At 39.2% G+C, this 23,410-nt stretch overlaps 2 protein-coding genes across 2 annotated transcripts in view; one reads left to right on the plus strand and one right to left on the minus strand.

Moving 5' to 3' along the window:
- Window positions 1-23,410, plus strand: part of LOC149288046 (centrosomal protein of 85 kDa-like) — a 62,919-nt gene that overhangs the window by 24,764 nt on the left and 14,745 nt on the right. Inside the window, exon 4 of the mRNA XM_089492175.1 lies at window positions 18,361-18,482. Within this exon, the coding sequence (XP_089348301.1) occupies window positions 18,361-18,482 (122 nt within the window). The remainder of the gene's footprint in view (window positions 1-18,360; window positions 18,483-23,410) is intronic.
- On the minus strand, window positions 3,186-3,344 carry LOC149288047 (phospholamban-like). Its single transcript, XM_089492200.1, has one exon. It carries the CDS (start codon window positions 3,342-3,344, stop codon window positions 3,186-3,188), a length of 159 nt encoding a protein of 52 aa, XP_089348326.1.

A 23,410-nucleotide genomic window follows, 5' to 3' on the forward strand; every position in this document is an offset into this window, starting at 1 on the left:
GTAGGAGAACCATCACGATGAGCATAAAGTTAAGCATTAGGTTCAGTCCTCTGTTGTTTGCGAGATCCATTGTTTCCAACGTTCTTCCTCGTTTAATCCAAGACTGGGGTGGATATTTTTGTGATTCTTTTGTCCCCTCCTTTGTATCTATAATAAAATATATACATACAGTTCGATTTTCAGTGTACAGCAAAACATTTTCCTTAACAATTTTCTACAGTTTTTTGTTCTGCTATTAGTACCATTTGTGTTTTTGCTAGAGAGCATTTCTACCTTTTTTTAATTCACGTATAATCTAATTAGTTTATTGTATGAGATAAACAGTTTTTTGGGTTTCGTGGTGTAGGTCTGTGTCCATCTGGAAAATATGTACCTCATCAAGGGGCATTTGCCATTTCTCACACCTGGTGTAACAACCTGCAACATTTGTTAAACTTAAGATGTCTTCTGGTTCACATCCGCTCTAAAATCTGTAGAGATCAGGGTTGGAAAGTCACCACCTTCAGCCTAGAAACACCTTTTATAAACCTGTTTCATAGAGCTGTAGAGAAAACTGTTGGTGTTTGTAAAATTATAAAGCATAAGTAGATCTTCTATCTTAGAAAATGCTTATCAGCTTTGAACTCTCTTATTCTGCGAACCCTCACGATTTCTTTTCAAAGCGGACCAACTTAGAAGCCTTCCTTGGTTTGTTTCCCCATAAATTAATAGACCACCAATACTTGGAATGACTGCAAAAATATACTGAAGAAATGTAGAAAGATGGCTTTTATAGCTCTTACTGTTCTTTGGATGGCTTCTTAAGTGAGTTGTTATGGTAACATGACAATATTATGAAATAGTGAACTTTTAAACTGGGAACGCTATACCAGAAGAATAATCCCGACTAATCATAATAAGTCTGTAATAGCTTGAAGTGTCCAGCTATGTATAAACAAGAAGACTAGCTTTTGATAAATGTGTAAAATTGGCTAAATCAAGAGATGTTAGGCTTTTTTCCCCCCTTCAAATTAACACTTTGAGCTTTGTTAGACATGCTCAGTGAAGCACAATTTAAATTTATCTATTTTTGTAATTTTTTTTGGCAAATAAGTACCAACTGTCATGGGCGGCTTAAGTGTACTATGTGATATTTCGCTTCTAGGTCCTATCTAAAGCTAAAGTGACAAGGTTCTTCCAGAATAGTGTATCCACAATATTGGGGGGAAAAGGCATCATCATTGTTCTGTTTCATATACTTTGTAGATGAGCATAGAGTGTTGAATATGTCCTGCCTGTCACCACCATTGGGTAAGTTTGCCATATATGTCTATCATGTGACTCAAATGTGCATTTTTGGGTGATTTGATGTGAAGGAGTTTTTGTGGATTGCATTTTTCCATAATCCTGTTTAGGCAAACACTTTACTTTGACCTTTTTAGGTTATGATAGATCCTAGGTCTATGATAGATTCTGTAAGGTCCTACCTTATATCATGATTGATATCCCATGGAAAGTTCTAAATCTGTAGTTCCAAATTGTACTAAAATATGTTCCACAAATAATTTTTTACTTATGGGTATAGCTCTGCTTGATGGTTCTCCCACTATTTGGATTGCTAACCAGCACTAATGGCACAAAAACTCTCTCTAGTGTAACTTTATTGGCTTTGAATCCTTCAGGGCATTGCTTCTTTTCAGATCTTAACTTTGATAATGTGACTTGATGTTGACATTAATGTTGAACCTTTTTGCTTTGTTGAAATTACTTGTATCCTAAATTGGCCTGGCACAGAACATATTAACATCCCAAACTATATAAAAGTACATATAAAAGTGTAACTTTTCACCTTAAAATGTTATATTTTTACTAATGCTAAGGTGCTTAGTATGGCCCATCTCTCAATACCCAGCAAGTGTGCACCTGATCCCTTCCTCTATTTGTATTGCAAGCGCTAATCGTTTAGTTTTGGCTTCAAATTGCACACAAAAAACCTAAACCTTTTATTTATTTATTTATTTATTTTACCCTGCAGCACCACTTATTTCTATATAACCTTTTTAGATTGGGTTTGCGTATGGCGTTATCAGTGACAGCTAAAATGTTTGGTTAGAGAGAGGGGAGAGAAAATATAAATGAGAAGTAAGAATAAGAGAGACAAGAGGGATAGTCAGGAGAAGAGAGAGAAACCGCAAGATGGAAAAAAGAAAAGACACTAGAGGCCAGAGAAGAGAAAAGGAAGAAAGGGAGTGAGTAGCAAAAGGAAACAAAAAAAGGATTGAGAAGAGAAAGGAGGGGAGGTAATGGAAAGAGGAAAACTTGCAATGACCAGGCCATAGCTGATCTCTACATCTTGATACCGATGCTTAACTGTCCCACACGTGTCCTCTCTCTCACACATGCTGGAGGTTGTCTTTCTCCACATGCCCTTAGGTGCTTTCTAAGTGTGGCAAATTGTCACTTGTCCAAAGTGTACCTGGCCGCACCCATGTGGAAAGAGGTAAATCTACCACCTGGGATTTTTTTTTTCTTTCTGGGAATATCCAGGTGAAGCATGGACAAGGTGGCAACCCTAACCCTTTGTCCCACTCAATTGTCATACCTACAGCCTGTTGGGGGATGTAAAGGGGAGTGTGGTCAGTTCCTATTGACGGGCCTATTATTAGGTTTAGCCTTCCAGATTTGTATCACATTCTGTTGCAATCCAAGACGCGTTGAAAGAAGGGTTTATTCTGAAATCGTAAAGAACTGAATTCTGCTGAATACCAGTGATAATTGCCAATGTGCCTGTGAGTGATTATGCTTTTATTTTTTTCCTCATACCATGAATATGATCACCTCATACATAAGCAATAACTAATATCACAGAGCCGTGCATAATAGATGCTGCTTTGTATTATACATGCTTGGAGTTCCTGCATTCATGAATAAAATCTGGCTGTCCTCAACTGCCCCAGCTCTGGGTTAACTGGCTGGAAAAGCAACATCTTTTTTTGTCTCCCTTGGGCAATTGCATAAATGCATTTCACATGTATAAATGAAGCCCCTTAGCGGTCATGCAGGATATACAAAGCTGATAGACTACCCATTGTGCAAGCTGATAAACAGAATGTCACATCTTTACAGCGGTATGAATAGCATGGAGACCTTCTCCTGCGGGCTTTGTAAAGTCTGTCTTTTTGTGCCATGATGTTCCATGGATTCCATCAGAGGAGCATCACAATGATACAAATAAGAAGCAGGCATATGAGAATTAATGAGAAATTGACAAAGAGCTCCTGAAGATTTTGACGTGTCTGCGGGTTGACCTCAATGTTTGAGGCCCTCCTCATGGCCGAGCGTGTTATGTGCTGGACCTTCTCCATGGTTACAGAAGAACAGAAAGGTGCAGGTTATAGAAGAAGTGCAGAAAGAGAAGACAGTGGTGTCCGTGCGGAGTGAAAGGAAATGACAGAGTCTTCTGCCTGACTTTAGAGATCCTTGGAGTGGAGCTGGGTGAGCAGGAGAGTGGAGAGTTAGAAAGAAAAAAAAAAAACAGTGCAAGTGAGTCATGCAAACTAGGTGTTTGTTTAATAGAGATGTGCCCAGAAATAAAAACCTCCAGAACATGTTGGGTAAAAGGAATATCTCACATTTTAACAATATGACTTAAAGATACACTCAGCATACTCCAATATCAACATGACTCCTAAAGCAGCCCCGTCAAGGCCTATATGGGGGGGGGGGGGGTGTAATATTTTTTTTTTATTTTTTTTTTTAAACAATTTTGAGCTTTCATCAGCATCTCAAAACCCCTAGCTAGCTGTTAATCAGGATGAGTTTGGATTGGCAACACACATTGAATGAAACAGAAAAAAAAATGTTTCATAAGGTGACATCTTCAGTGAAGAAAACAGAACAAGGGCTTGAACTCAACTGGTTTGCCGGTCAAATGTAGAAGACCAGTTTGTGAATTCCCCGGGGCGCAGAAACAATGTCCCTTCAAATATCCCAAAAACATCTACTTTTTTTTTTTTTTTTTTTTTTGGTTAGGTTTATTTTATACCAAAATGAACATGTCACCAAGCCATGACATTTCTGGCACTGGAATCTGGAAAGCATGCTTGTGCCCTGGCTATGTGAAGTTACATTTGAATGCAATTACCTGGCACACCAGTCTTGAAGCAGCCTTGTAATGTCACAGTTTTCAAATATTTGTGTGGATTATGGAAACAGTGTAGTTTTTTTAAATAATTTAAGTATTAGGTTTTTTTTGTTCATTTTATTCTGTAATAGCCTGATTTAATTTACCCATCTCGTAAAATAGACAACCTGCTCTTCTTGCTTCGTGTACATGTACTTGGCTTTATTAGAACTAAGAGCTGATGTCCTTTCTGGACATGTGCATAATATTTTGCCCAAGTTCTCCACATTGCCCTAAAAGCAGTGTTGTAATATACCTCATCTTCTAGCCCATATTAGGTTAAAACAAGACACACTATTAGTCTGGGCACTGCAGCGTTCCTGTTACTGCTCTCAGCTGGATTCTCTGGAAGAGACATAAACCAGAGCTTTGTGAAGTATAGGGGAACAGGCGGCGCAGTCCTATCATCGCACTGTGGTGATATCCTTATTACTGCAGCAATATTTTTTCTAACAGAAATAAGACTTAATTGTTTGTCTCAGCAACGGTGGTGGTGGTGGTGCAATCACCATAGCAACTAAATGGACTATTTCTACTATTGCTTTTTATATGTAAACACTTTTTTGTGTGGTTGCAGCATTTTGAGCCTAGCTATAGCCATGGATGCGCAATTTTTATGAGCCAGGATGGGATGCTTCCATCCAGGTCAATATAAGAACTTAATGCCAGATATCAGCAGTAAAATATTAGGAGCCGTGGCATCCTCGTTCCAGAAAAAAAAAGAGGGAAAACTGTAATAGCCAGGTCCCTGTTTTTTGCATAAATGTTCTACCCAAGGAAACTTTTGGTTCCTATAGGTTGTTGATAATTTCATATGAACATTGATAGGAAATGTCTATAAAGAGAACTAAGAAATGCTTATTTTTTTCTTAACAATAATTTATTTTATTCCACCTGCTATGTGTTAACTGGCAGATTAAGCCTTCATTGTGACTTTTAGTATGAAGGAATTGCATGCTGCAGATACCATGCAGACATCGTGGCTGCTCTATGTAATGCCAGCTGAAGCCTGTCAGAACCCCCTGCACACACACACTTATCCTAATCCCGCCATTTTTTATTTTCAAATTCTTTCCAAAGATGACATAGCATAGCCTGGATTTACCTTGTCCACATTCGCGTAGCATTCTCTAACACCTCACGCGTACATAAGAGATAGTTGGGGATTTTTGGAAAAGGTCACCCATGGAAAAACACGTGTCCCGAGTTTAAAAATAATACTATTTGTGCCTTTGTTGTGCTGCATGACTTGTTCACGTTAAGCCTTGGGCTGACTTTTGATATTACGGCTGGTAAACAATGGGATTAGTTAGATTAGCCCTTAATTACAGAAGCAGCCAAGAATGCCACGCTCACTTGGGAAGGTGTTGGCATTTTTACACGTACTCCTAAAGTAATGATGGATCAAGCTGGCTCCAATAATTTTCCTCACACGTTTAACTACCTCCCAGAACCTCACGCTGACGAAGACATACTAGAGAGAGATTTCATTTTATATCCTCAAATTTTTGTACTCTTGCTATGTTGTATAATTTATAAATATAGAGATTTAATGTAGCTCTACTAATCCCAAATACATGGTTTCTAGATTTTTAGATCTTACCTTGATCTCTAAGGGTGCACCTTATTCGGGCTCTTAATAAAATATGAAGCTGGCTTCCCATATTTGTCTTTCTGCTTCCTAACCTCTACACAAATTTGTCTGACTCTGCCTATAAGTAACTTATAGTTTTTAATACAGAATGCAGGGTGTAGCCTTCAATATCGTGACATGGCCACGCGATGACTGTGTTGTGGCTAAGTTCTTTGTAACAATAGATCCATCCTATCATGCAAAAAATAATTTCTACAGTCTAATTTCGATTTTTCCTTCCTTGCCATTTGTGTTCTGTTACGTTAAAGCTGAAGACAAACATGCCTCCAGAACAGTTGATATTTTAGCCATACAACAATGTTAAGAAAAATAGTCTGTTACAGTAACCGTAGCTCACTGTGAACGACACCTTTTGAGACAAATCCTTGAGAAACGTAAAACCATTCAATTAATCCTTAAAGCTACGGGTATTGTACTATTTAGATGCCTTCTGTGTTGGCTGAAGTTCCTGTAACCCTAGTGATACATTATTAGCCATCTCCTGAAGCATCTTATGAAGAAACGTGGCATTTCCAGGATACTTGATAATTAACTAATTAACATGTACAAAAATGTATGTGCATGTATAAAAATCCCATAATAAAAGAAAAGCTTCACCCTTCTCCACTTAACAGCTGCCATTTGTATTTAAGATATCTGGATATGAGAGTGTTAGTAAATTTTAGACTTATGGATGAGTGCAGCACAGAAAAACACTAACTTTTGGACATATTGTTTGCCCAAGTAAAGTGAAGTGGCGTTTCAAAGGAAATATTAAATACTTGGAGTAATAGTGTTGTTTTTCAAGTAAAAGCAGCTGCCAGAATTTAGATTCTCGGCCAGTAACAATTGATTAAGTCTTCAGTGCAAACACCTTCTTACCTTGTAGGCTTCTAGCGTTGGGTGAGGTTCCGGTAAATATGCCTCTAGGCTACAGGACAGTCCTCATCACACCCTGTCTGGAGTTCTGTGGTAGCACTTGGGACTTTGTCACTCGGTTTATGGGAACAATTGAGGAGGTGTGGAAAGAAGGGAAGAGGGTGGTTGCAGGGAACATGAATTTAGGGAAGGCTGAGCGTTGTGACATCACCCTGGAATTTAGCAGTTTGGACTCACTACAGAGCACCCGCTTAGAAGAGCAAAGCAACACAAGCTCCACATCCTTACAAGCCACATGCAAGGGTAGTTAACCCCGTTCAGAGCGGATACGACTGCGATTTCTGTCTATTGTTTTTATTAAGCATTTGCCTCCTTCCTCTAGAGCCATGGGTGTGATTAGTTTGTGCTGTACAGAACATAAATAGGAAGGTGCTGCTAAGGAACAATTTAACAAGTGTTCAAATAAAGTTATGAACTCAATTGTTTTTTTAATCTATCTCAACCCCCCACCCCAGCATGCGCCTATCTGCATGCATTTTAACTAGAATATACTGCTCATTTTTAATTATATGTAACTATTGTTATATATATGTATACTCTTAGCATTGAGACCAGCGATAGATTACCGGCACTATGATCTCTGCCAATTTATCTATTTACTATACTTTGCCTGTTAGATGGAATGAAAAAGGGGGGGCCGTTTAATAACGGATCAATTGATACAGGCCTGATTTGATATGTGACCATACCATTTCTACACCACATGTATGCAAACTTTGTATCCTAAAGGCCATGTCGTAAGAGAAAAACGAAACATGGATGCTGCCTGCAGAATAAGTACAATAAGGATTGCAAGAGCGAGTAACACCATTTGCTTTGCACAATTTCTAAAGGCAAATACGATACATTTAGTGTGCATGTGTGTATGTGTATATGTGTGTGTGTGTGTATATATATATATATATATATATATATATATATATATATATATATATATATATATATATATATATATACTGTAGAAAGTTATGTTTGCAGTAAGTGCCGTTATCTGGTATTGTAGCTGCTGTATTTAAAATGTGCAATGTGACATTAGAAGCTCTGTTCATGCTTTTGTCAATTTTATGCATATCATAAATAAAATATGCTTCAGCAGTTCCTTTCCCATACTCTCTGTATCTTTCTTTTTTATTGGCTTGAGAACTTTGCATCCCCATCCCAAAATATTTCCGTTTCAGGTTTATTTTAACCCCTTCTAGCAGTTACAGTAAGAGAGAAGCTATGACACGGACAACTGTTGGTCCATAACCGATATTTACGAACGCTTGTCTGGCCTTGAACATGAATGTTTCCTGAGACATCTGGTGCTGTGATATTTTTCTTGTGTAAAAGCTTCATGAATAGGAACCAGTGACCTGATGCTCTCCAGCTGTTGATTGACAACCACACAAGTCTCGGTAAGAAGTTTCATGGCGATTGTAGTTTATCGACAGCTGGAGAACATGTTGTAGCCTACTGCTTAAATAACAGCTAGAGAGACTAGAAGATCCGTGCGCCTTGTGTTTCAAAAAGTCCCCCAAAAAACTCTATGAACTTCTCGCTAGCTTCCTTCACAAAAAACATAGCGTCTCGTGTTCCGACGGAAGGATGTAATCATCTGTCATACCTTCACTGAGCACTCTGCAGTTTTATTGTATTGTGACATGTATAGCCAACAGTCAGACGAGCTTTAGAATCGCCTAGTGCACCCAGGTTTACTTTGGAAAGTCTCCACGGGAAGCAAGATAGTTTTATGTAGGTTTGACAGTTATGTCATAGACCCAATATAATGTCAGCCAAAGGGTTGACATTTCATACCTTCCCTAAAAAGGCAAATTCATTAATGCCAGTACATTAAACAAAAAAATGAGGCTGTTCAATCTAGCGGGTTTGTAGCCATTAGTCCTGTTCAGTGGCGTAGACACGTGTTTCAGACATGTAGCAGTGGTGTTTAGTGACTTGAGTTTTCAGCATTCAGAACTTCACATCACAGATCAAAAAATTCTGTATGAGTTTACTGTTGTAAAACCCCTAGACAGTAAAAGTCACTTTATACATCAGCGTAAAGTTTCTTTTTTAAATACTTGTACAGTATCTTAACAGCAGCATTAGGAAGGAAATATGCTGTTATTTCACTGCAATAAGTGTTAAAAGCTATATAGTTCTTGAGAAGCATGGTCATATGGTTTGGGCAGTACAATGTCTTTTGTAGTGTAGAAACAATGAGCCTTTCATATTGCCATAGCATCAGAAATGCTCATTACTAAGTAACCTGTCTGTATGTTTATGTATTGTAAAGAACACCAAGAGATGAGGATGGAGCTTATCTTTTCACTACATCCGGTGTCCACATCGATGACCTACACATAGCTGTTGTATATTACTTCTAATGTTCTCTCTTAGGCTTGTTGGGTTTCATTTGCATGGTCCTTGGAGAATTGGCATGTCACTGTAGATATTTTGACATTTGTCTGTCTACGCATTGCATCTGTTGTTTGAAGCACATAGAATTTGGTTTGACGAGGGACTTCTTTACAAGATTAAAGAATGAGATGATGGATTTGTAGAAATGCCTATATTGGTCACATACTCTCCTGGGCTTAGCCAAGCATTTGAAAAGAAAAATACTACTACTGGAAACCCCAAAAGATGTTGCAAAATTAACAATTTGTATCCATATAGCTGGGAGAAATAATTTATGACTCCATGGTGGGAGCCTAATCCTAAACCCAACAACTTTATTGCGATCCTCTTTAGGACGGTGGCGATGACTTCCTGTGTGTATAGACTCATTGCTTGTTTCAGTCTCACATCCTTAAGGAGCAACTCTTTGGGAGTTTGAGAAGAATGTGCGCATGTTTAACATCATTGTATGAGAAAGCAGCCTTTCAATGTTATTTGATTTACTTTATGCCTTATGGCTGTCCTGTGTAATATGATGGGAAATAATTAGGAGATGTGCTGGTTTAGGGTTGAAGAGCATATCTTTTGGAGGCCAGTAATTGAAGCTACAAGGTACTACCACTTCAGGTGAATAACTACAACTTATGGGCGGTAGCTGTAGACATAGTTCAATTTAAAGGCACAGTCATCCGTAAAGTTATATAGGTCTTACACATGCATTGTGAGAAGCTTTGCCAAGGTGACTTATGGTTTATAGGCGATAACAAGACATACAATGTCATATTTTAACTCCCAGCTGTCTCAGTTTTCACAAAGCCAGCTAAACATTAAGGCAGTTAAGTTAGCAAACCGTCCACAATTCATACTATTTCCGACCATCTTGCCTTTCTATGACCCTGCATCATGAACGTATTGTTATCTTACTTGGTCTACTAGGTGCAAAGTGCGAGTGCACTGAATCAAAGGTGGATAGCATAGTTTGGGGGTTGCTGCGTTTCAAGTATTGAAAAGGGTTGCAACTATTTTTTTCCCCATGTCCTTTAAAGGAGTTTATTTGGTTTCTACCTAAAATGTTCAGAGATTATGCCCAAACTTTGTTTCTTTTCATTGAGCCATCAGTCATTCTCTGCAAATCTCATAGGCTTCCTGAAGACACATTTTTGGAGCATATGAGAAATCTGCCTCGTTATCTGTTTAATTATGACACATTAACAAGGCAATGCAGGTTTAAGAAACAGTGTGTAAACCCAAGTTGAGAATACCAGCCAAGAAATCCTCTGCAGAGTTTTACATCATTTCAGCTTTATCAAAGGAATGTTGTGAAGCTTATTTTAGATCGTCCCTTTGGAGATAAAAAACAAAATATTGGCCCAAGGAATTCAAACTCTTAGAGTGGATATGTTTTCTCTTATTTTTCTTCACTTTCATTAGGTTTGACATTCATAGAGTTCAACATACAATTAAAGTGGCATGACCATTGTTTTTGTGGGATTTACTTTTTCGGTGAAATCCGAGGAGCTTTAGAGTGAATATCCACTGCTACTTACTGAATCGATGGCTGCCAAATGTCATCTGTCAGCATTTTGGGTGGTGAAAGCAGGGGCCATTCTGAATGTTAGCAAACTTAAGAGACTGGTGTCTTGTATCACCAATGGGGGGCTTTTTAAAGAAGCACTACAAAAAAACACTGCAGAGTGTGGGGATGCGTCAATGACTTTAAATGGACAGTATAATGTCCCTGTTACCCCCACTTTAGAGAAATGTATATTAAAGTACTTTGAGCACTTTACCTGAGACAGAAGCTACAGTCCTGCTGCAAAAGCTGCCCTCTTCCTTTGTGATCTGGCATTTCTTGCTACTGATAAATGGCTTGAAGTGGGGGTAACAGGGACATTATACTGTCCATTTAAAGTCATTGACGCATCCCCACACTCCGCAGTGTTTTTTGTTAGTGCAAACATCTCCTACAGGGCATTTAGCTGTGGGTGGGGTAAGGGGCAAATATGTTGGGGGATTCTGCAAAGACCACACACACCTGTCGTATGTCTACATTAGAACAGTCATAAGCTGTGACTTAGAAGTGACTTAGAAGTGTCTGCCATTCAGCTGGTCCCTCTAATGATGTAGTAACAAAATTGAACGTGTACGTGGAAAATCACCTGTAAGTACAGAATAAGTAATGTTCTGTAACAGAAAATCCATAATATAGAAAGCACCCACTTCTCAGGGTTTGAAATTGTCTAATATTATTGCTGGACGGAACCAGTTTCCTGTTACAGTACTATATATATAACTAATTAATATATATATATATATATATATATATATATATATATATATATATATAGTAGAAGCATTATTAAACCCTCATCTACAGACACCAGACAAGCCAGAAGGCTTGTTTTTCCCTCAGAAATCTCATGGTGCTGCCACAACCACAAGGGATTCTGGGTAGGCGCATGCAAATAAGGTCAACAATTATCACCTTTTGCCACTATATCCACTTTATAAATGGATCCCTTGGTTGTAGTAATGTCAGCACAGCTTTCCAACGGGCCATAAAAAACATAAAAATCTTATTTATTGATGGCAGCCATTACTTCCCTCTGATGCCAGTAATTGTCTTAACTGAGAACTTTCTGGCTCCAGCTACCCAGAGCCCCCCAGGTCCAACTGACGATGGGCTGACCTGCTGAGTCAAGGGGCGGTCCCCCTGACGTGGCGGTAAACAAGCTATAGTGGGCAGGGCGTGCCGCTCCCCAGACCCTGAGTTTCTCACTGTTGAACTGGAGACCCAGAGAAGCGGGACTTCACCCGGAGAATTCTCACATATGGTAATTGTGGTGGACAGGGATGAGATGGATGCTAAGTTTAAGGATATGTTAAAAGGGGTCCCAAGTATGTAACGAATAATCATTTCTATAAAAGTAAGGTAAAATAAACTACTTCTGGCTGTCTATAGTTTTCATAACCCAGTTTCTTTATTGTGTTTTTAGCAGACAGTGTTCTACCTAACAGGTCTGTGCTGAACTCTTCCAGGAAAGTGGTCAGATTAGCCGTGTTGTGTGACTTTGTGTGAGTGACGGGGCAAATCAGAGACAAACTATGGAGCGATAAGACCCAGCCAAGGTCCCAATAAAATGCTGTGCTGGTTATCTCTTATTGGACACCAGATACATGTTTCTGCTATTTGTGCTGCCAAAGCAGAATTGGGAGCCTATTTCCTTAGTGCTGTTAACTTTCTATAATCAATCCATTTGTTTATAAATGAAGATACTTGTGTTTTCCCGTAAAGCTTGGGTAATATTGGGACCTAGAGCCATGTTTTTATTTTATAGCTCATTATAAAGAAGTAAATACAAATACCCAATAGATGTAGCAAGTGAACGGTGAGAGAACAATAATAATGGCTTGTAACCACTGTAATGTTTACTTTACTGAGGGTGCCAGAGATAAATGGAACAGCCTACCAGCAGACATGGTATAGGTTAATACAATGATGGAATCAATAAAGCCTTCCTAAGTAGGCAAGAACAAGAACTAAATACAATGGGCAGAGTAGGTGGTCCAAATGGTTTTTACTTATGGTTTTAATTATAGCATACTGTCTTTTGGGAGTGGTGACACCACTTTGATTGTAGAAACCTGTCAAGCTTTGTGTAACAGAACCCCTAACCTGGGGTGTCCAATTTTTTTCTGCAGTGGGCCACTTCATCAGAATTCATCAGAATTGTATATTGTAACAGCGATCACACTCCTATCATACCCAGGCAACCAGTAAATGCTGGAACCTAGGTATGATGGGACTGTGATTGCTGTTTGCAATCACACACCTATCATGCCAAGTCAGCCAGTACATGCTGGTACAGGGGGCTGTAAGTGATGTGCAGACCCCATACTGCTGACAGCATCAGTACACAAGGGGGGGCAGCTAGCCAGGTTTCAGCATGCACTGGCTGACTTGGTATGATAGGAGTGTGATTCCTAACAGCAATCACAGTCCCATCATGCCTAGGCTCCAGCACTTACACATCCATGCTATCATACACACGCTCATTCTTTCATATACTCATTCATTCAGATTCATTCCCTCAATAACGCACACTCATTCAAACAACCTCCCCCACCCCCTTACCTGCCCTGCAGCTCTCTCGATGCCGCTCACAGACTTCAGCAGGGGGCGTGGCCTCCATCTGCGTTCTCTTGTACTGCACAGAGGAAGCAGGACTGGAGCAGAGTCATGTGATATCACGTACATTCATGTGACTCTGCTGGGTTCCGCTTCCTCTGTGCAGTACAAAAGACCCTCCCACAGGTAAGCAGCCCGGTTGTCCTGGCTGCTGATCTCCTGCGGGCCGCACCTCGAGGTCCCCTGCTCTAGTATAATAATGGTGCTGAACTAAAAAAAAAAAACCTCTTCCCGTCAAGTGGAACGAGCTTTTGTTTTACTGTGACGGTAACAAGAAATATTACTTATGTATGTTACCGTAAACATTAAACTCTGTTGTGTAATCCTGGTTTCCATTGCTGCATAGCAGGTGACCCAATTTGGCAATCATCCCAAACAGGTAGAAGACCATAAAGTCTTCAGCGTATCTCATTTGTCCTGCGTGTTTTATGAACCTTGCATGTGCTTCTGATTTTGCTTTTAGGCAGCTTTCTAATGTTGGTATTTACACTGTTGGATGGTTCCTTGCAAGAGCTTGTTTTACTTAGATTATTGTAATTAGTAGCAAAAGCAGTAGGAAAACATCCACAGGCCTACATGGCAACGAGCCTCCTGATACCTTGAGAGTGTCACATGTGCCCGACACCTGCTTCATAATGGGCAAACTTTCTAATTGGGGGTATAATATAATATAAATCACTTGCTGACTACTCTTTATCTGTGGTTCTTGTCAGCATTTTTCTGTGAAGTGTGACCTACCAACATTGGACTAGGTCGCCATGAAGATACCCAGATGCTGTATTTTTTTGTCTGTTTACAATAGTCCTGTCAAGTCAAGATATAATATATAAATAATGATGGAGAATGTTATGTCATCGGGTGTAGAAGGAGAAGAGTATTTTTTATTTTTGCACATACCGTATTGGCTCGAATATAGGCCGCACTCCCCCCCCCACTTTAAGTCTTTAAAGTGGGGGTGCGGCCTATATTCGGGGTCTAGCGCCCGGCGCCGGGGACATGCAGTTCCGGGCGCCGGGCAGGCAGCAGGCTTAGGATACAGATCCCCTGCAGCGGTGCAGGGGACCCGTATCCTACTCTCTGATACGCTCAGACAGCCTCCCCTGCCAGCACTTTCAATGGGGGGAGTGCCGGCACGGGAGGTTGTCTAAGCGCATCACCGGCAGCGGTGATGTGCGTAAACAGCCCCCGCTAACAATCTTCCTTGCCGGTACTTCCCACGGCGGAAGTGCCAGCACTGGAAGTTAAATACGCGTACTGCGTAGCTGTCCCCCACCAGCCCTGCAAGACCCCAGGGAGTCTGCACCGGTAAGTCTGGGGGGGGGGGACCTCTTCGGGGCAGAGTGGCAGCATATCTCAGGGGGGGTAGAGTGGCAGCATATCTCGGCGGGGGGCACATCTTGGGGGCAGAGTGCTTATCTCAGGGTGGGATAGAGTGGCAACATATCTCGGGGGGGCAGAGTGGCAGCATATCTGGGGAGGGCAGAGTGGCAGCATATCTGGGGAGGGCAGAGTGGCAGCATATCTGTTCCACTAAGTGTTTTTTTTTTTTGGTTTTTTTTTACTAAGCACCTAACTTTTAGGGTGCGGCCTATATTCGGGTGCGGCCTATATCCGAGCCAATACGGTATTTTCCATATCTTCTGCTTTCGTACTAAAGAGAATGCACTTATCTCAACTGAGCCTTAAAGCAGGTCAGTGGGTTTTTGTAAATCCTGCAAACGGTTGTATACATGATATGAACCCATGTAATGGTGTTTACAGGTTAACCAAACAACATTAATGCTAGATACTCATCTTACGTGTACATCATGTGAGCAGCCATATTACTTCTAGGTTCTCGTGATCGTCGTGGTTATACCCTTATGTGGGCTGTATACACGTTATACTGTTAACTAATGGGGTCCATCCTGATAATACTGGGATTTTAAAATCGGTTGCCAAGTTTTTATTCTCACAAAGATCAGTTGCAATGCCAAAGTATGGAAGAGTTTAAAGTGAAGAGCTGTTCCTCCTGCGTAAAAAGTGTTTGCGGTAATGGGCAGATAATATGACCACTTATACACAGAAGTGCTTCTAAACATAGGAATGAGTCTTTATTTATCTGCTGATAACTCTGAACTGCGCCTTTTATACTGAATCCCGCTGGCACTCTTAAAGAATCCCACCAAGCGGTTCGATTGCTTTCTGATTAAGCACTGCTGGCATATGCTAATCGGAACTGTGTCAACAGCCCAAGAACACTTCACCCGGCAGCCCTCCCTGCTTCAGCAAAAAGGGCAGCGATGGGTATACAAGCGCGAACTGTCAATAGTCATATATGTATATGTTTATATATACATATATTATATATATATAGATAGATAGATAGATATATATATAGATATATTGAGAGAGAGAGAGAATGTAAGTGTATGTCAACATGGTATGTCATAGCTTGAAGACTGCAAGCTCAGAAGACCAGGGCTGTCTTCTCCTTCTGTACCAACATGTCTTAGCATATTACTCTTATTGTCAAATTGTGTAATCTCAATGTTATTGTTAAATTTTACTGTCCCCTATTGTAATAGCACTACAGAATCTATGAATAAATGTAATGTAGATTAACCTGCTAAGTACCAGAGGTGCTTTCAATACTATGCATTCCATGGTATATAAATGTTATTTTTTTAGTGGCAAGCTACCTCAGTATACCAAGACCTGGAATCCGGATTAGTAGCAACAATTATATCAAATCTATTATACAAATTGTAGGTTTTATCGACATAGAAGCCAGTGAAATTTTGCTGGCCATTCCATTGTTTTCTATGGTGATAAGACCACTTTGTGAACATTGTAGCTTTAAATGAAATTAATTTATTTTTATTTTAGCACAGATATTGCTCCTTACGTGTTCCTATAATAAGAGACAAGTTTGTTTCTTTAGCCATAAATTTTCCCTTGGCTCTTACCCACCTTGGCATGGCGCACATTTTCTGTTTAGGGTATAGAGAATAATAGAAAGTAGCTTAGCCTTCGGTTGCCCTAGTCTCAGACTATAATTGCCCTGGAGATACATATTTATTTCCCAGCAGTAGGAAACATGATGGCATCGGTCAGAAATGCTTGTTCTTGTAAGAGCTGTTTATATGGAAGCTGCCGCAACAGATATTTTTAACCCCTTGGCCTTGTTCCAACTGAATCATGGTGTAACATAGAAAGGGCTTCTGAAGTCTATCAGTGTACCATTCCATGTCAACAGTTAGGTTCAGCTTGATAGATGGGTCTGCATTTAACTCTGGTCTGGACATCAGGAGCCAGTTTGATATTTTGTTTTTAGGATCCAGAAAATACCCATAAGCATTAATATTAAATGGCACAGAAAGGCATACCTGTCCACGGCTACCTATCTTTCTGTTCACACAGAATAGAAAGGAATGATCTAAGGGTAAAGACCAGTAGAGTGTACACCCTTCTTTAAAACTATTTTTGTTCTTGCCTTTCCAAGTCTTTATCTAGAGTCTGGAGTTGTATTCCTTGACGTAATACACAATGGCTTTTGCTGACAGTTGTTCTTTGTGCGCATTTGTTCATTGTATCAATCTTGTTTTCCTCCTCCGTGGTTGAAACCAAGGTGCATTATTATGTACACTTCCTGAACATGCTCAGTAACCCTAAAGCAGCAGACAAAACATCAGTGTTTTTGGATAACTGTGATTGACTGCTGCAATGCAATTTGGTAGACAAACTAGAATTGGAGGGCTTCTGAGCATGTGCAAGAAGTGTACTTGCAAATGCTTCCTGTACTGAGAAGGAGCAGCCAGGGGAGGAGTTACATGACAGAATTTCCATTTAACTCCAATAACTAAAGAATACCTGCACTGATTTGCATGCAGTAAAACTGAATGACTGAATGGGTCTTATCTGCCGTCCATTTCAATGTTTCTGAGTGTTTTTTTGTGTTTGCTTTTGGTTGTCCTCTGACAAACAGACTGCCTGTTGAAAGAATTCATCCTAATGCTTCAGAGCTTGCTATAGGTTAGACATGATTAGGAAGGTATTTGTAGATATTTAAACTGCTCTACTCTTCCTCTAGCGTGACAAAAAAAAATGTTTGGACTGCTACAACGGAAAAATATGAGTGGTTTGTTTGACTCATGAAAACAACAGCCTTGATGTAGATAATTAAGACTTAATGGAATGCCTCTGTGCCACAGGTACAGAGCTAAGGCCGCACTGTAGATCCATCATCCTGTTATCACCCATTGGCGCATGCATGATGGGATTTGAGAACTTGTCATCCACTAAGTGTTTGGAATGGTGTGCCTATAAATAAAAGAGCACATGCTAGCTAGGTTGTTGTAACTTGTAGATCCAATGCAAGGCCAAAAAAAAAGTAAAAACTACCCCAGAAATATCCCCACTGCGTTGAAGGTTGTCAGTTGCCTGCCAGCCTAATCGGCAAAATCCTCTGAAAGGCCTGGAGGAGTGCACAAGAGGAGATCTATGCCTATATTGGCATTCCAAATGTGAAGAAAAGATGGCGCGTGCAGCAAAGAGACGTCTTTCTTGGGGTGCTCTTTGGTCAAGTACTGCCCCTGTGCCTATGTCTGTCCATCTACTACTGTTTGTGGATGAAACTTGTTGGTATTCCTGGAAAACCTATAGTCTGTTAGCATATTTAAAGTTTTATAATATTTATTTTATAATAATCTTGGTGCAAAGTTTAAAAATGGTCTTAATGCCATTTTCACACACCAAGTGTAAGGGATATGGCATTTTAACAGGCTATATGTGGCTTTAACCTATTTGTCTACAAAAGCATTTTATAAAAGTTATATGTGTCGCTTTAATGTTAGATTTTACTGTGTGAGTTTTCACTTGTATGCTGTTATATATAACAATACAGAGACTGTCTGGTATTACCGTCATTCATGTCTCTTCTAGTTTTCATGTAGATTGCCTTTCCTTCTGCACATTTATTATTGCCCCTGTAACAATACTGCTATATGTTTCTACCTATTTAATATATTGCTGTATACGCATTTCTATAACCACTCAACCTTCTTTCTTCTGCAGGTTGCTTCCTCCTCTCGTCCAATGTATTCTGCGATCCCCTTAAGCCATGATGTCACCAAATGGGAATCTCTGATGACACTCAAAGAAGGCTTACTGAGGCAAAAAGAGATTGTAATCGACAGGTAGGTTTTGGCAGGAATTTTGGCTGTAAATTTGCCTTGATTTCTATTTCTTTGTTTTGATGGATTTGAGAGAGACACTGCAGCCTTCTTGTTCACATGCAAAAGTAAATGTTGAAGGCATCTCTCACACCCTTGACATCAAACAATATAAAAGCCACAGTGCATTAATATCTGACCATGTACATGCTTTATATTAGCATATTGTCATTACTGTGCAGGAATCTTTCATACTATTTATTTTACAACCGCTGCAGATGCTGATCAGTATCTATCAGTATTTGCTGATGTGAAGCCTTACAATAAGGTAGCTCTGTGACTATTGTTGAACCCCCAAGTCCTTCAGCTGGAGTGGAGTACAGGTTGAATGACTGTCTTTGGAAATGTGTGACTGGTGGAATAGAAGAATGTTGACACCCAAAAAACTTCTCCTTGATGTGACCATTTTGGGGAGGGTTGAGGCATATGTGATCCTGCATGCTCTGGTACCATGCCTTAGACTCTTTGTCCAGCATTTTCCACTTCCAATAAAATGGTACGGGAGTCAGAGTATCTGCTGCTGCTTTTAAAAAGGGTATATGTCCCATTGAAGGCACCTATTTACATATTTGGGGGAGCTATATGTGTATGGCGATAATCCGTCTTTAACTCACAACTTTTGAATCTGCGCATTACCTGTGGTATAGCTCACCTTTTCCTACTACATAGGCAAAAGTAAAGTTTTTAAAATAATAAACAGAAGAACCAGTGTCAGACTGTCGGGATTCCTATTAAGTCCAAACTTTTTTTTTTGGTAACTTTTTTGAATGGAATTGTGCATGTACTAGTCCTAAAACCCAACAGTACTTTTCAGACCTGTTATGAATTTTTGGCAGTCTCCACCAGCATCAACCTCAAATTATCAATATGAATGGGGGAAACAATTTTTTTTTTTTTTTTTTTAAGAGAACATATTTAGGCTTTATTCCACATATCAGTATTTTAGATCTACTATAACTTTCGTCATTTATTTATAAATCCACAATGTTGGCATTGTGATTTTTTGGTGCATATAGGGAACTCCTGATGACAGTGATAATTAATGTGCTAAGGAAGATTTGTGAAATATCTCAGATAAGGTAACCTAAGTCGCATTCTATCAAGTCTCAAGTGAAGTTCCATTCTTCCTATTTCCTCAAGCTCTGACCTCCTTGTGATGACAGGACCTCACAGTCTGTTAATTCATTGCGTCGCCAGGGAACATTTGTGTAGCTATGTACCACAAGAATTGTTTACATGCAACAATGCACAGCGTTTCTTGGGTATTAACGGTAGCACACCTGGCTTTACCTTTCAGAGACAACTAAGTGTCGCACCAAGTCTGCTGAATTTAGAAATTTTGTTTGTATTGTCAAATAGGCATGACATTCAGGGCTATAAATAGGATTAATATTTTAGAGCTTCTTGATCCAAGGAGAAATCCGATTGCCTTTTGAAGTCAAGAAGGAATTTTTCCCCTGATGGCAGAATTCGAAGTAGCTTAATTAGGGTTTGTTTGCCTTCTTTTGGATCAAGGTTAGGTACAAGGGTTGAACTTTGATGGACTTTTTTCAAACGTATGTACTGTGTAACTATGTAAATGAACATGTGATGGAATCATAAAAAGCTTTTTAAAATGTTTTTATATGAATGAACAGAACTAATAAAAATACAGATATTCTAAGGTTTATTTTCCTCATATTGGAGAGTGTACCTTATGTCATGTGTAAGTGTAACATCACCTGTAAACAGAACTAAGCAAATCCACCAGTGACCTTGATTTCTAAAACAACATGTGTAATAGTCTTGTAGGCCCCACTGACGGTATCTGAGACCTAAGGGAACCCAAATCTGATTAGCAGTGTGAAAAAAGTATTAGCTATTTGTAAAAGGGTTAAGGGTTTTAGCAAGACATTCACAAAAGACAAGAAATGTAGATTTTGATAGACTGTTAAACTGAAGGTGGAACATCATAAAAGAGGCAATCGGAAGATGGCTAGCTGAGTAGCCATGAGTGAAAGAGATAATTAGCGTGGTGAGGAGAGAGATATTTAAGATCATCTGTGTACAATTGGTACCAAAACCCAAATGAGTTTAGTTATCCAACTCAGATCTGAAAAAATGACTAAATTAATAGAACTGTATAGATTTTTATAGCAGACTCAGGAACTACGTAGACTGTATGTTCCTTCATTTCCTGCACTCAAGCTGTGAAACCTTAGCTGGCTAGACTTTAGGAAGCAGACTTGACAGTGTACTTAATGGAATAACTGCTTCTGAATTAGATAATTGTTAGCTGTTCGGTAACTCTAAAATATTTTTGTCACATGTTTGTTACATGTACACACTGACAAATCAGACATGTTCACTTCCAGCTAATATAGAACAATTAGTAAGTGCTATGGGTCAGGGGGTTGCCTAGTGGATATTTGTGGAAACATTGTACACAGTTGTTAATTGTGCCAAATATCTAGACATGTGATCTAAACCCCTTGTAAATAACACTTGTCTCAGGAGAGATCTAGGCACTGAATCCCTCCCAGGCCGGACTGTACTCGCTGCTTTTTAAGGAGCGATAACAGTAATGGATTTTTCTTAATAGCTGAAATGTTAGCTTTCAGGAAGCAGATGCAACGTGATACGTTTCCCCTCTCTGCATGTTTTATAATGATCCTCAATCTATCGATTGCATTCTTTAGTTAGCTGTTTCCAGAAAATGTTATACACAGTAACCCACAAGGAATATTTGCATTAATATTTGTTTTTGGGGTCCATCACACAATCAAGGCTCATTAATGGCTGCTTACTATATTTTCTATTACTTCCAGATGTGTTTTGTCTTGTTTGTATTGGTCACTCCATTGTTCTTGTGCTGTCTCACCCCCTTCCTTTCTCCGCCTTCTGCGTCTCCTTCACCTTTTCTTCCTTTCAGCCTTGTTTTCTTCCTTTCCCCAGCCCCTTTCCCCTCTTCTTCCTTGAGTCTTTTTTGCAACTTATTCCTATTTCAATCAGCCTTTTAGCCCACTCATACTCCAGCTGTTTGTTTTCTCACTCTTCCCCTCTTTCTTTTATGGAAACACCTCTCCCCAGTAAAAATGGATCATCATGAAATGGGATCTCTGGGTGCTTTGAGTGTAATAACTCTTTAGTAAGTAATCATGGCAAGTGAAATAGAAACCTTTGTCATCAGAGGTTTATATCTAACCTCCTGGCATTTAACAGGGACAAGCTCCCGAAGAATGGTTCCTCTAAATCTTCCAGTGCAGCCAGTCTCCATATTAATGCATTACCCTAGCGAGCTACACCAGTGATTCTCCAACAAACTGAAGATGATGGTGAGACACAGGTTGCCATCTTTAATTCTTCCAATAATAGTTCTTAAATAATAAACTAATTCAGTCTGTCTAATGTCAATGTCATTGTTTAGTGTGGCTTAAAATGGTGCAGCTTTATAGGAGCGTTAAAGTTATTTTGTTTGTGCTTTCTGTAGCAATGAACCCTTATTACTTATCAGTGCTGATCATTTTGAAGTACTTTGTATTTTCATAACAAAACTACTATAAACCCTTCTAGATTGTAAGCTCTTTTGAGCAGGACCCTCCTTGCCTTTTGTTTTCATAAGTCCTAACTGTTTTGAGATGTTCTGCTTGTTGTATCCTGTTTACCCATTGCACAGCACTGTGGAATATGTGGAATAATAATCCTTATATTGCTGGAATATATTATATAAAACCAGATATATTCCAGTCTAGTAAACGTTTAATTGGTTCTGTCTCAACATTTTCTATGGTCAATATTGTTCCAAAGCACCCAAACATATATTTTCGCTGTGCCAAAAATGTCACAGACCATTTATATGTATTTCATTGAGGCATGTGCATTTCAAATATCTTCTTATCAGACATGACCTATGTAGTCTGAAGGCAACAACACATATGCACAGCATTTCTTGGGTATTAACGGTAGCACACTTGGCTTTACCTTTCAGAGACAACAAAGTGTTGCACCGAATATTATTGCATCATTCAAGTAAAATATTGCATCAAACACAAGGGTGTTTCTGTGGCACCCAGTCACTCTCAAACTCAATTTTGTTTATTGTTATGTCACATTGCAGGGGTCTGAAGGTCATCTACTAGTGTTCTAACGTTATTTTTATATATTTTGTTTCTTTTTTTATGAAACAAAGCTTCTTATAGGCATCATTTTGAAATAAAAAAATTTCTGTACATTATTACTACAGTGGATAAGAAGTCTACACCTCCCTGTTAAAATACCAGGTTCTTGTGATGTTAAAGAACGAGACAAAGATAAATCATGTCAAAACTTTTTCCACCTTTAACCCCTTCGTGACAAAGGCTGTACTTTTTGTACCCTTCGTGACAATGCCCGTTTTAACATTTCTGCGCTGCTCGTGTTTAGCTGTAATTTTCTTCTTTCCCGTTTACTGAACCCACACACATTAGATATTGTTTTTTTCAGGACAAGAAGTGCTTTCTTTAGATGACATTGTTTTGATTGTATCATATTATTTACTATTAAAAAAAGTATAAAATATGGTGAAAAATCTTTTACTCATCTATAAAAGGTAATGAAAAAACCTGCTAAATAGATTCTACTATTTGTCCTGAGTTTAGAAATACCCAATGTTTGTATGTTTTTTTGCTTTTTTCTACACATTATGGGGCAATAAGTACAGGTAGCGTCTTGCTATTTCAAAGCCATTTTTTCCAAATCTGGTAATTCTTCCCCCCATGTGCCATTTCGGGTATATTTGAAGCCAGCCAATGCAATTTACCCCATCAAGTCATATATTTTTGAAAACTAGACAGCCCAGGGTATTCCAAATGCTAGTATTTTAACCCTTTCCAAGCACTAATTCTACCATCAGCCTTTGTCAAACTTTGTGGTAG

The sequence above is a fragment of the Sceloporus occidentalis genome, unplaced genomic scaffold, assembly GCF_023333645.1.
Source record: "Sceloporus occidentalis isolate IW3139 unplaced genomic scaffold, rSceOcc1.0.p SCAF_54, whole genome shotgun sequence".
Classification (NCBI taxonomy): Eukaryota; Metazoa; Chordata; class Lepidosauria; order Squamata; family Phrynosomatidae; genus Sceloporus; species Sceloporus occidentalis.

Bases quoted from the DNA above. Each gene is read 5' to 3' on its own strand.
- LOC149288047 (XM_089492200.1), bottom strand. From the start codon at position 3,344: ATGGAGAAGGTCCAGCACATAACACGCTCGGCCATGAGGAGGGCCTCA.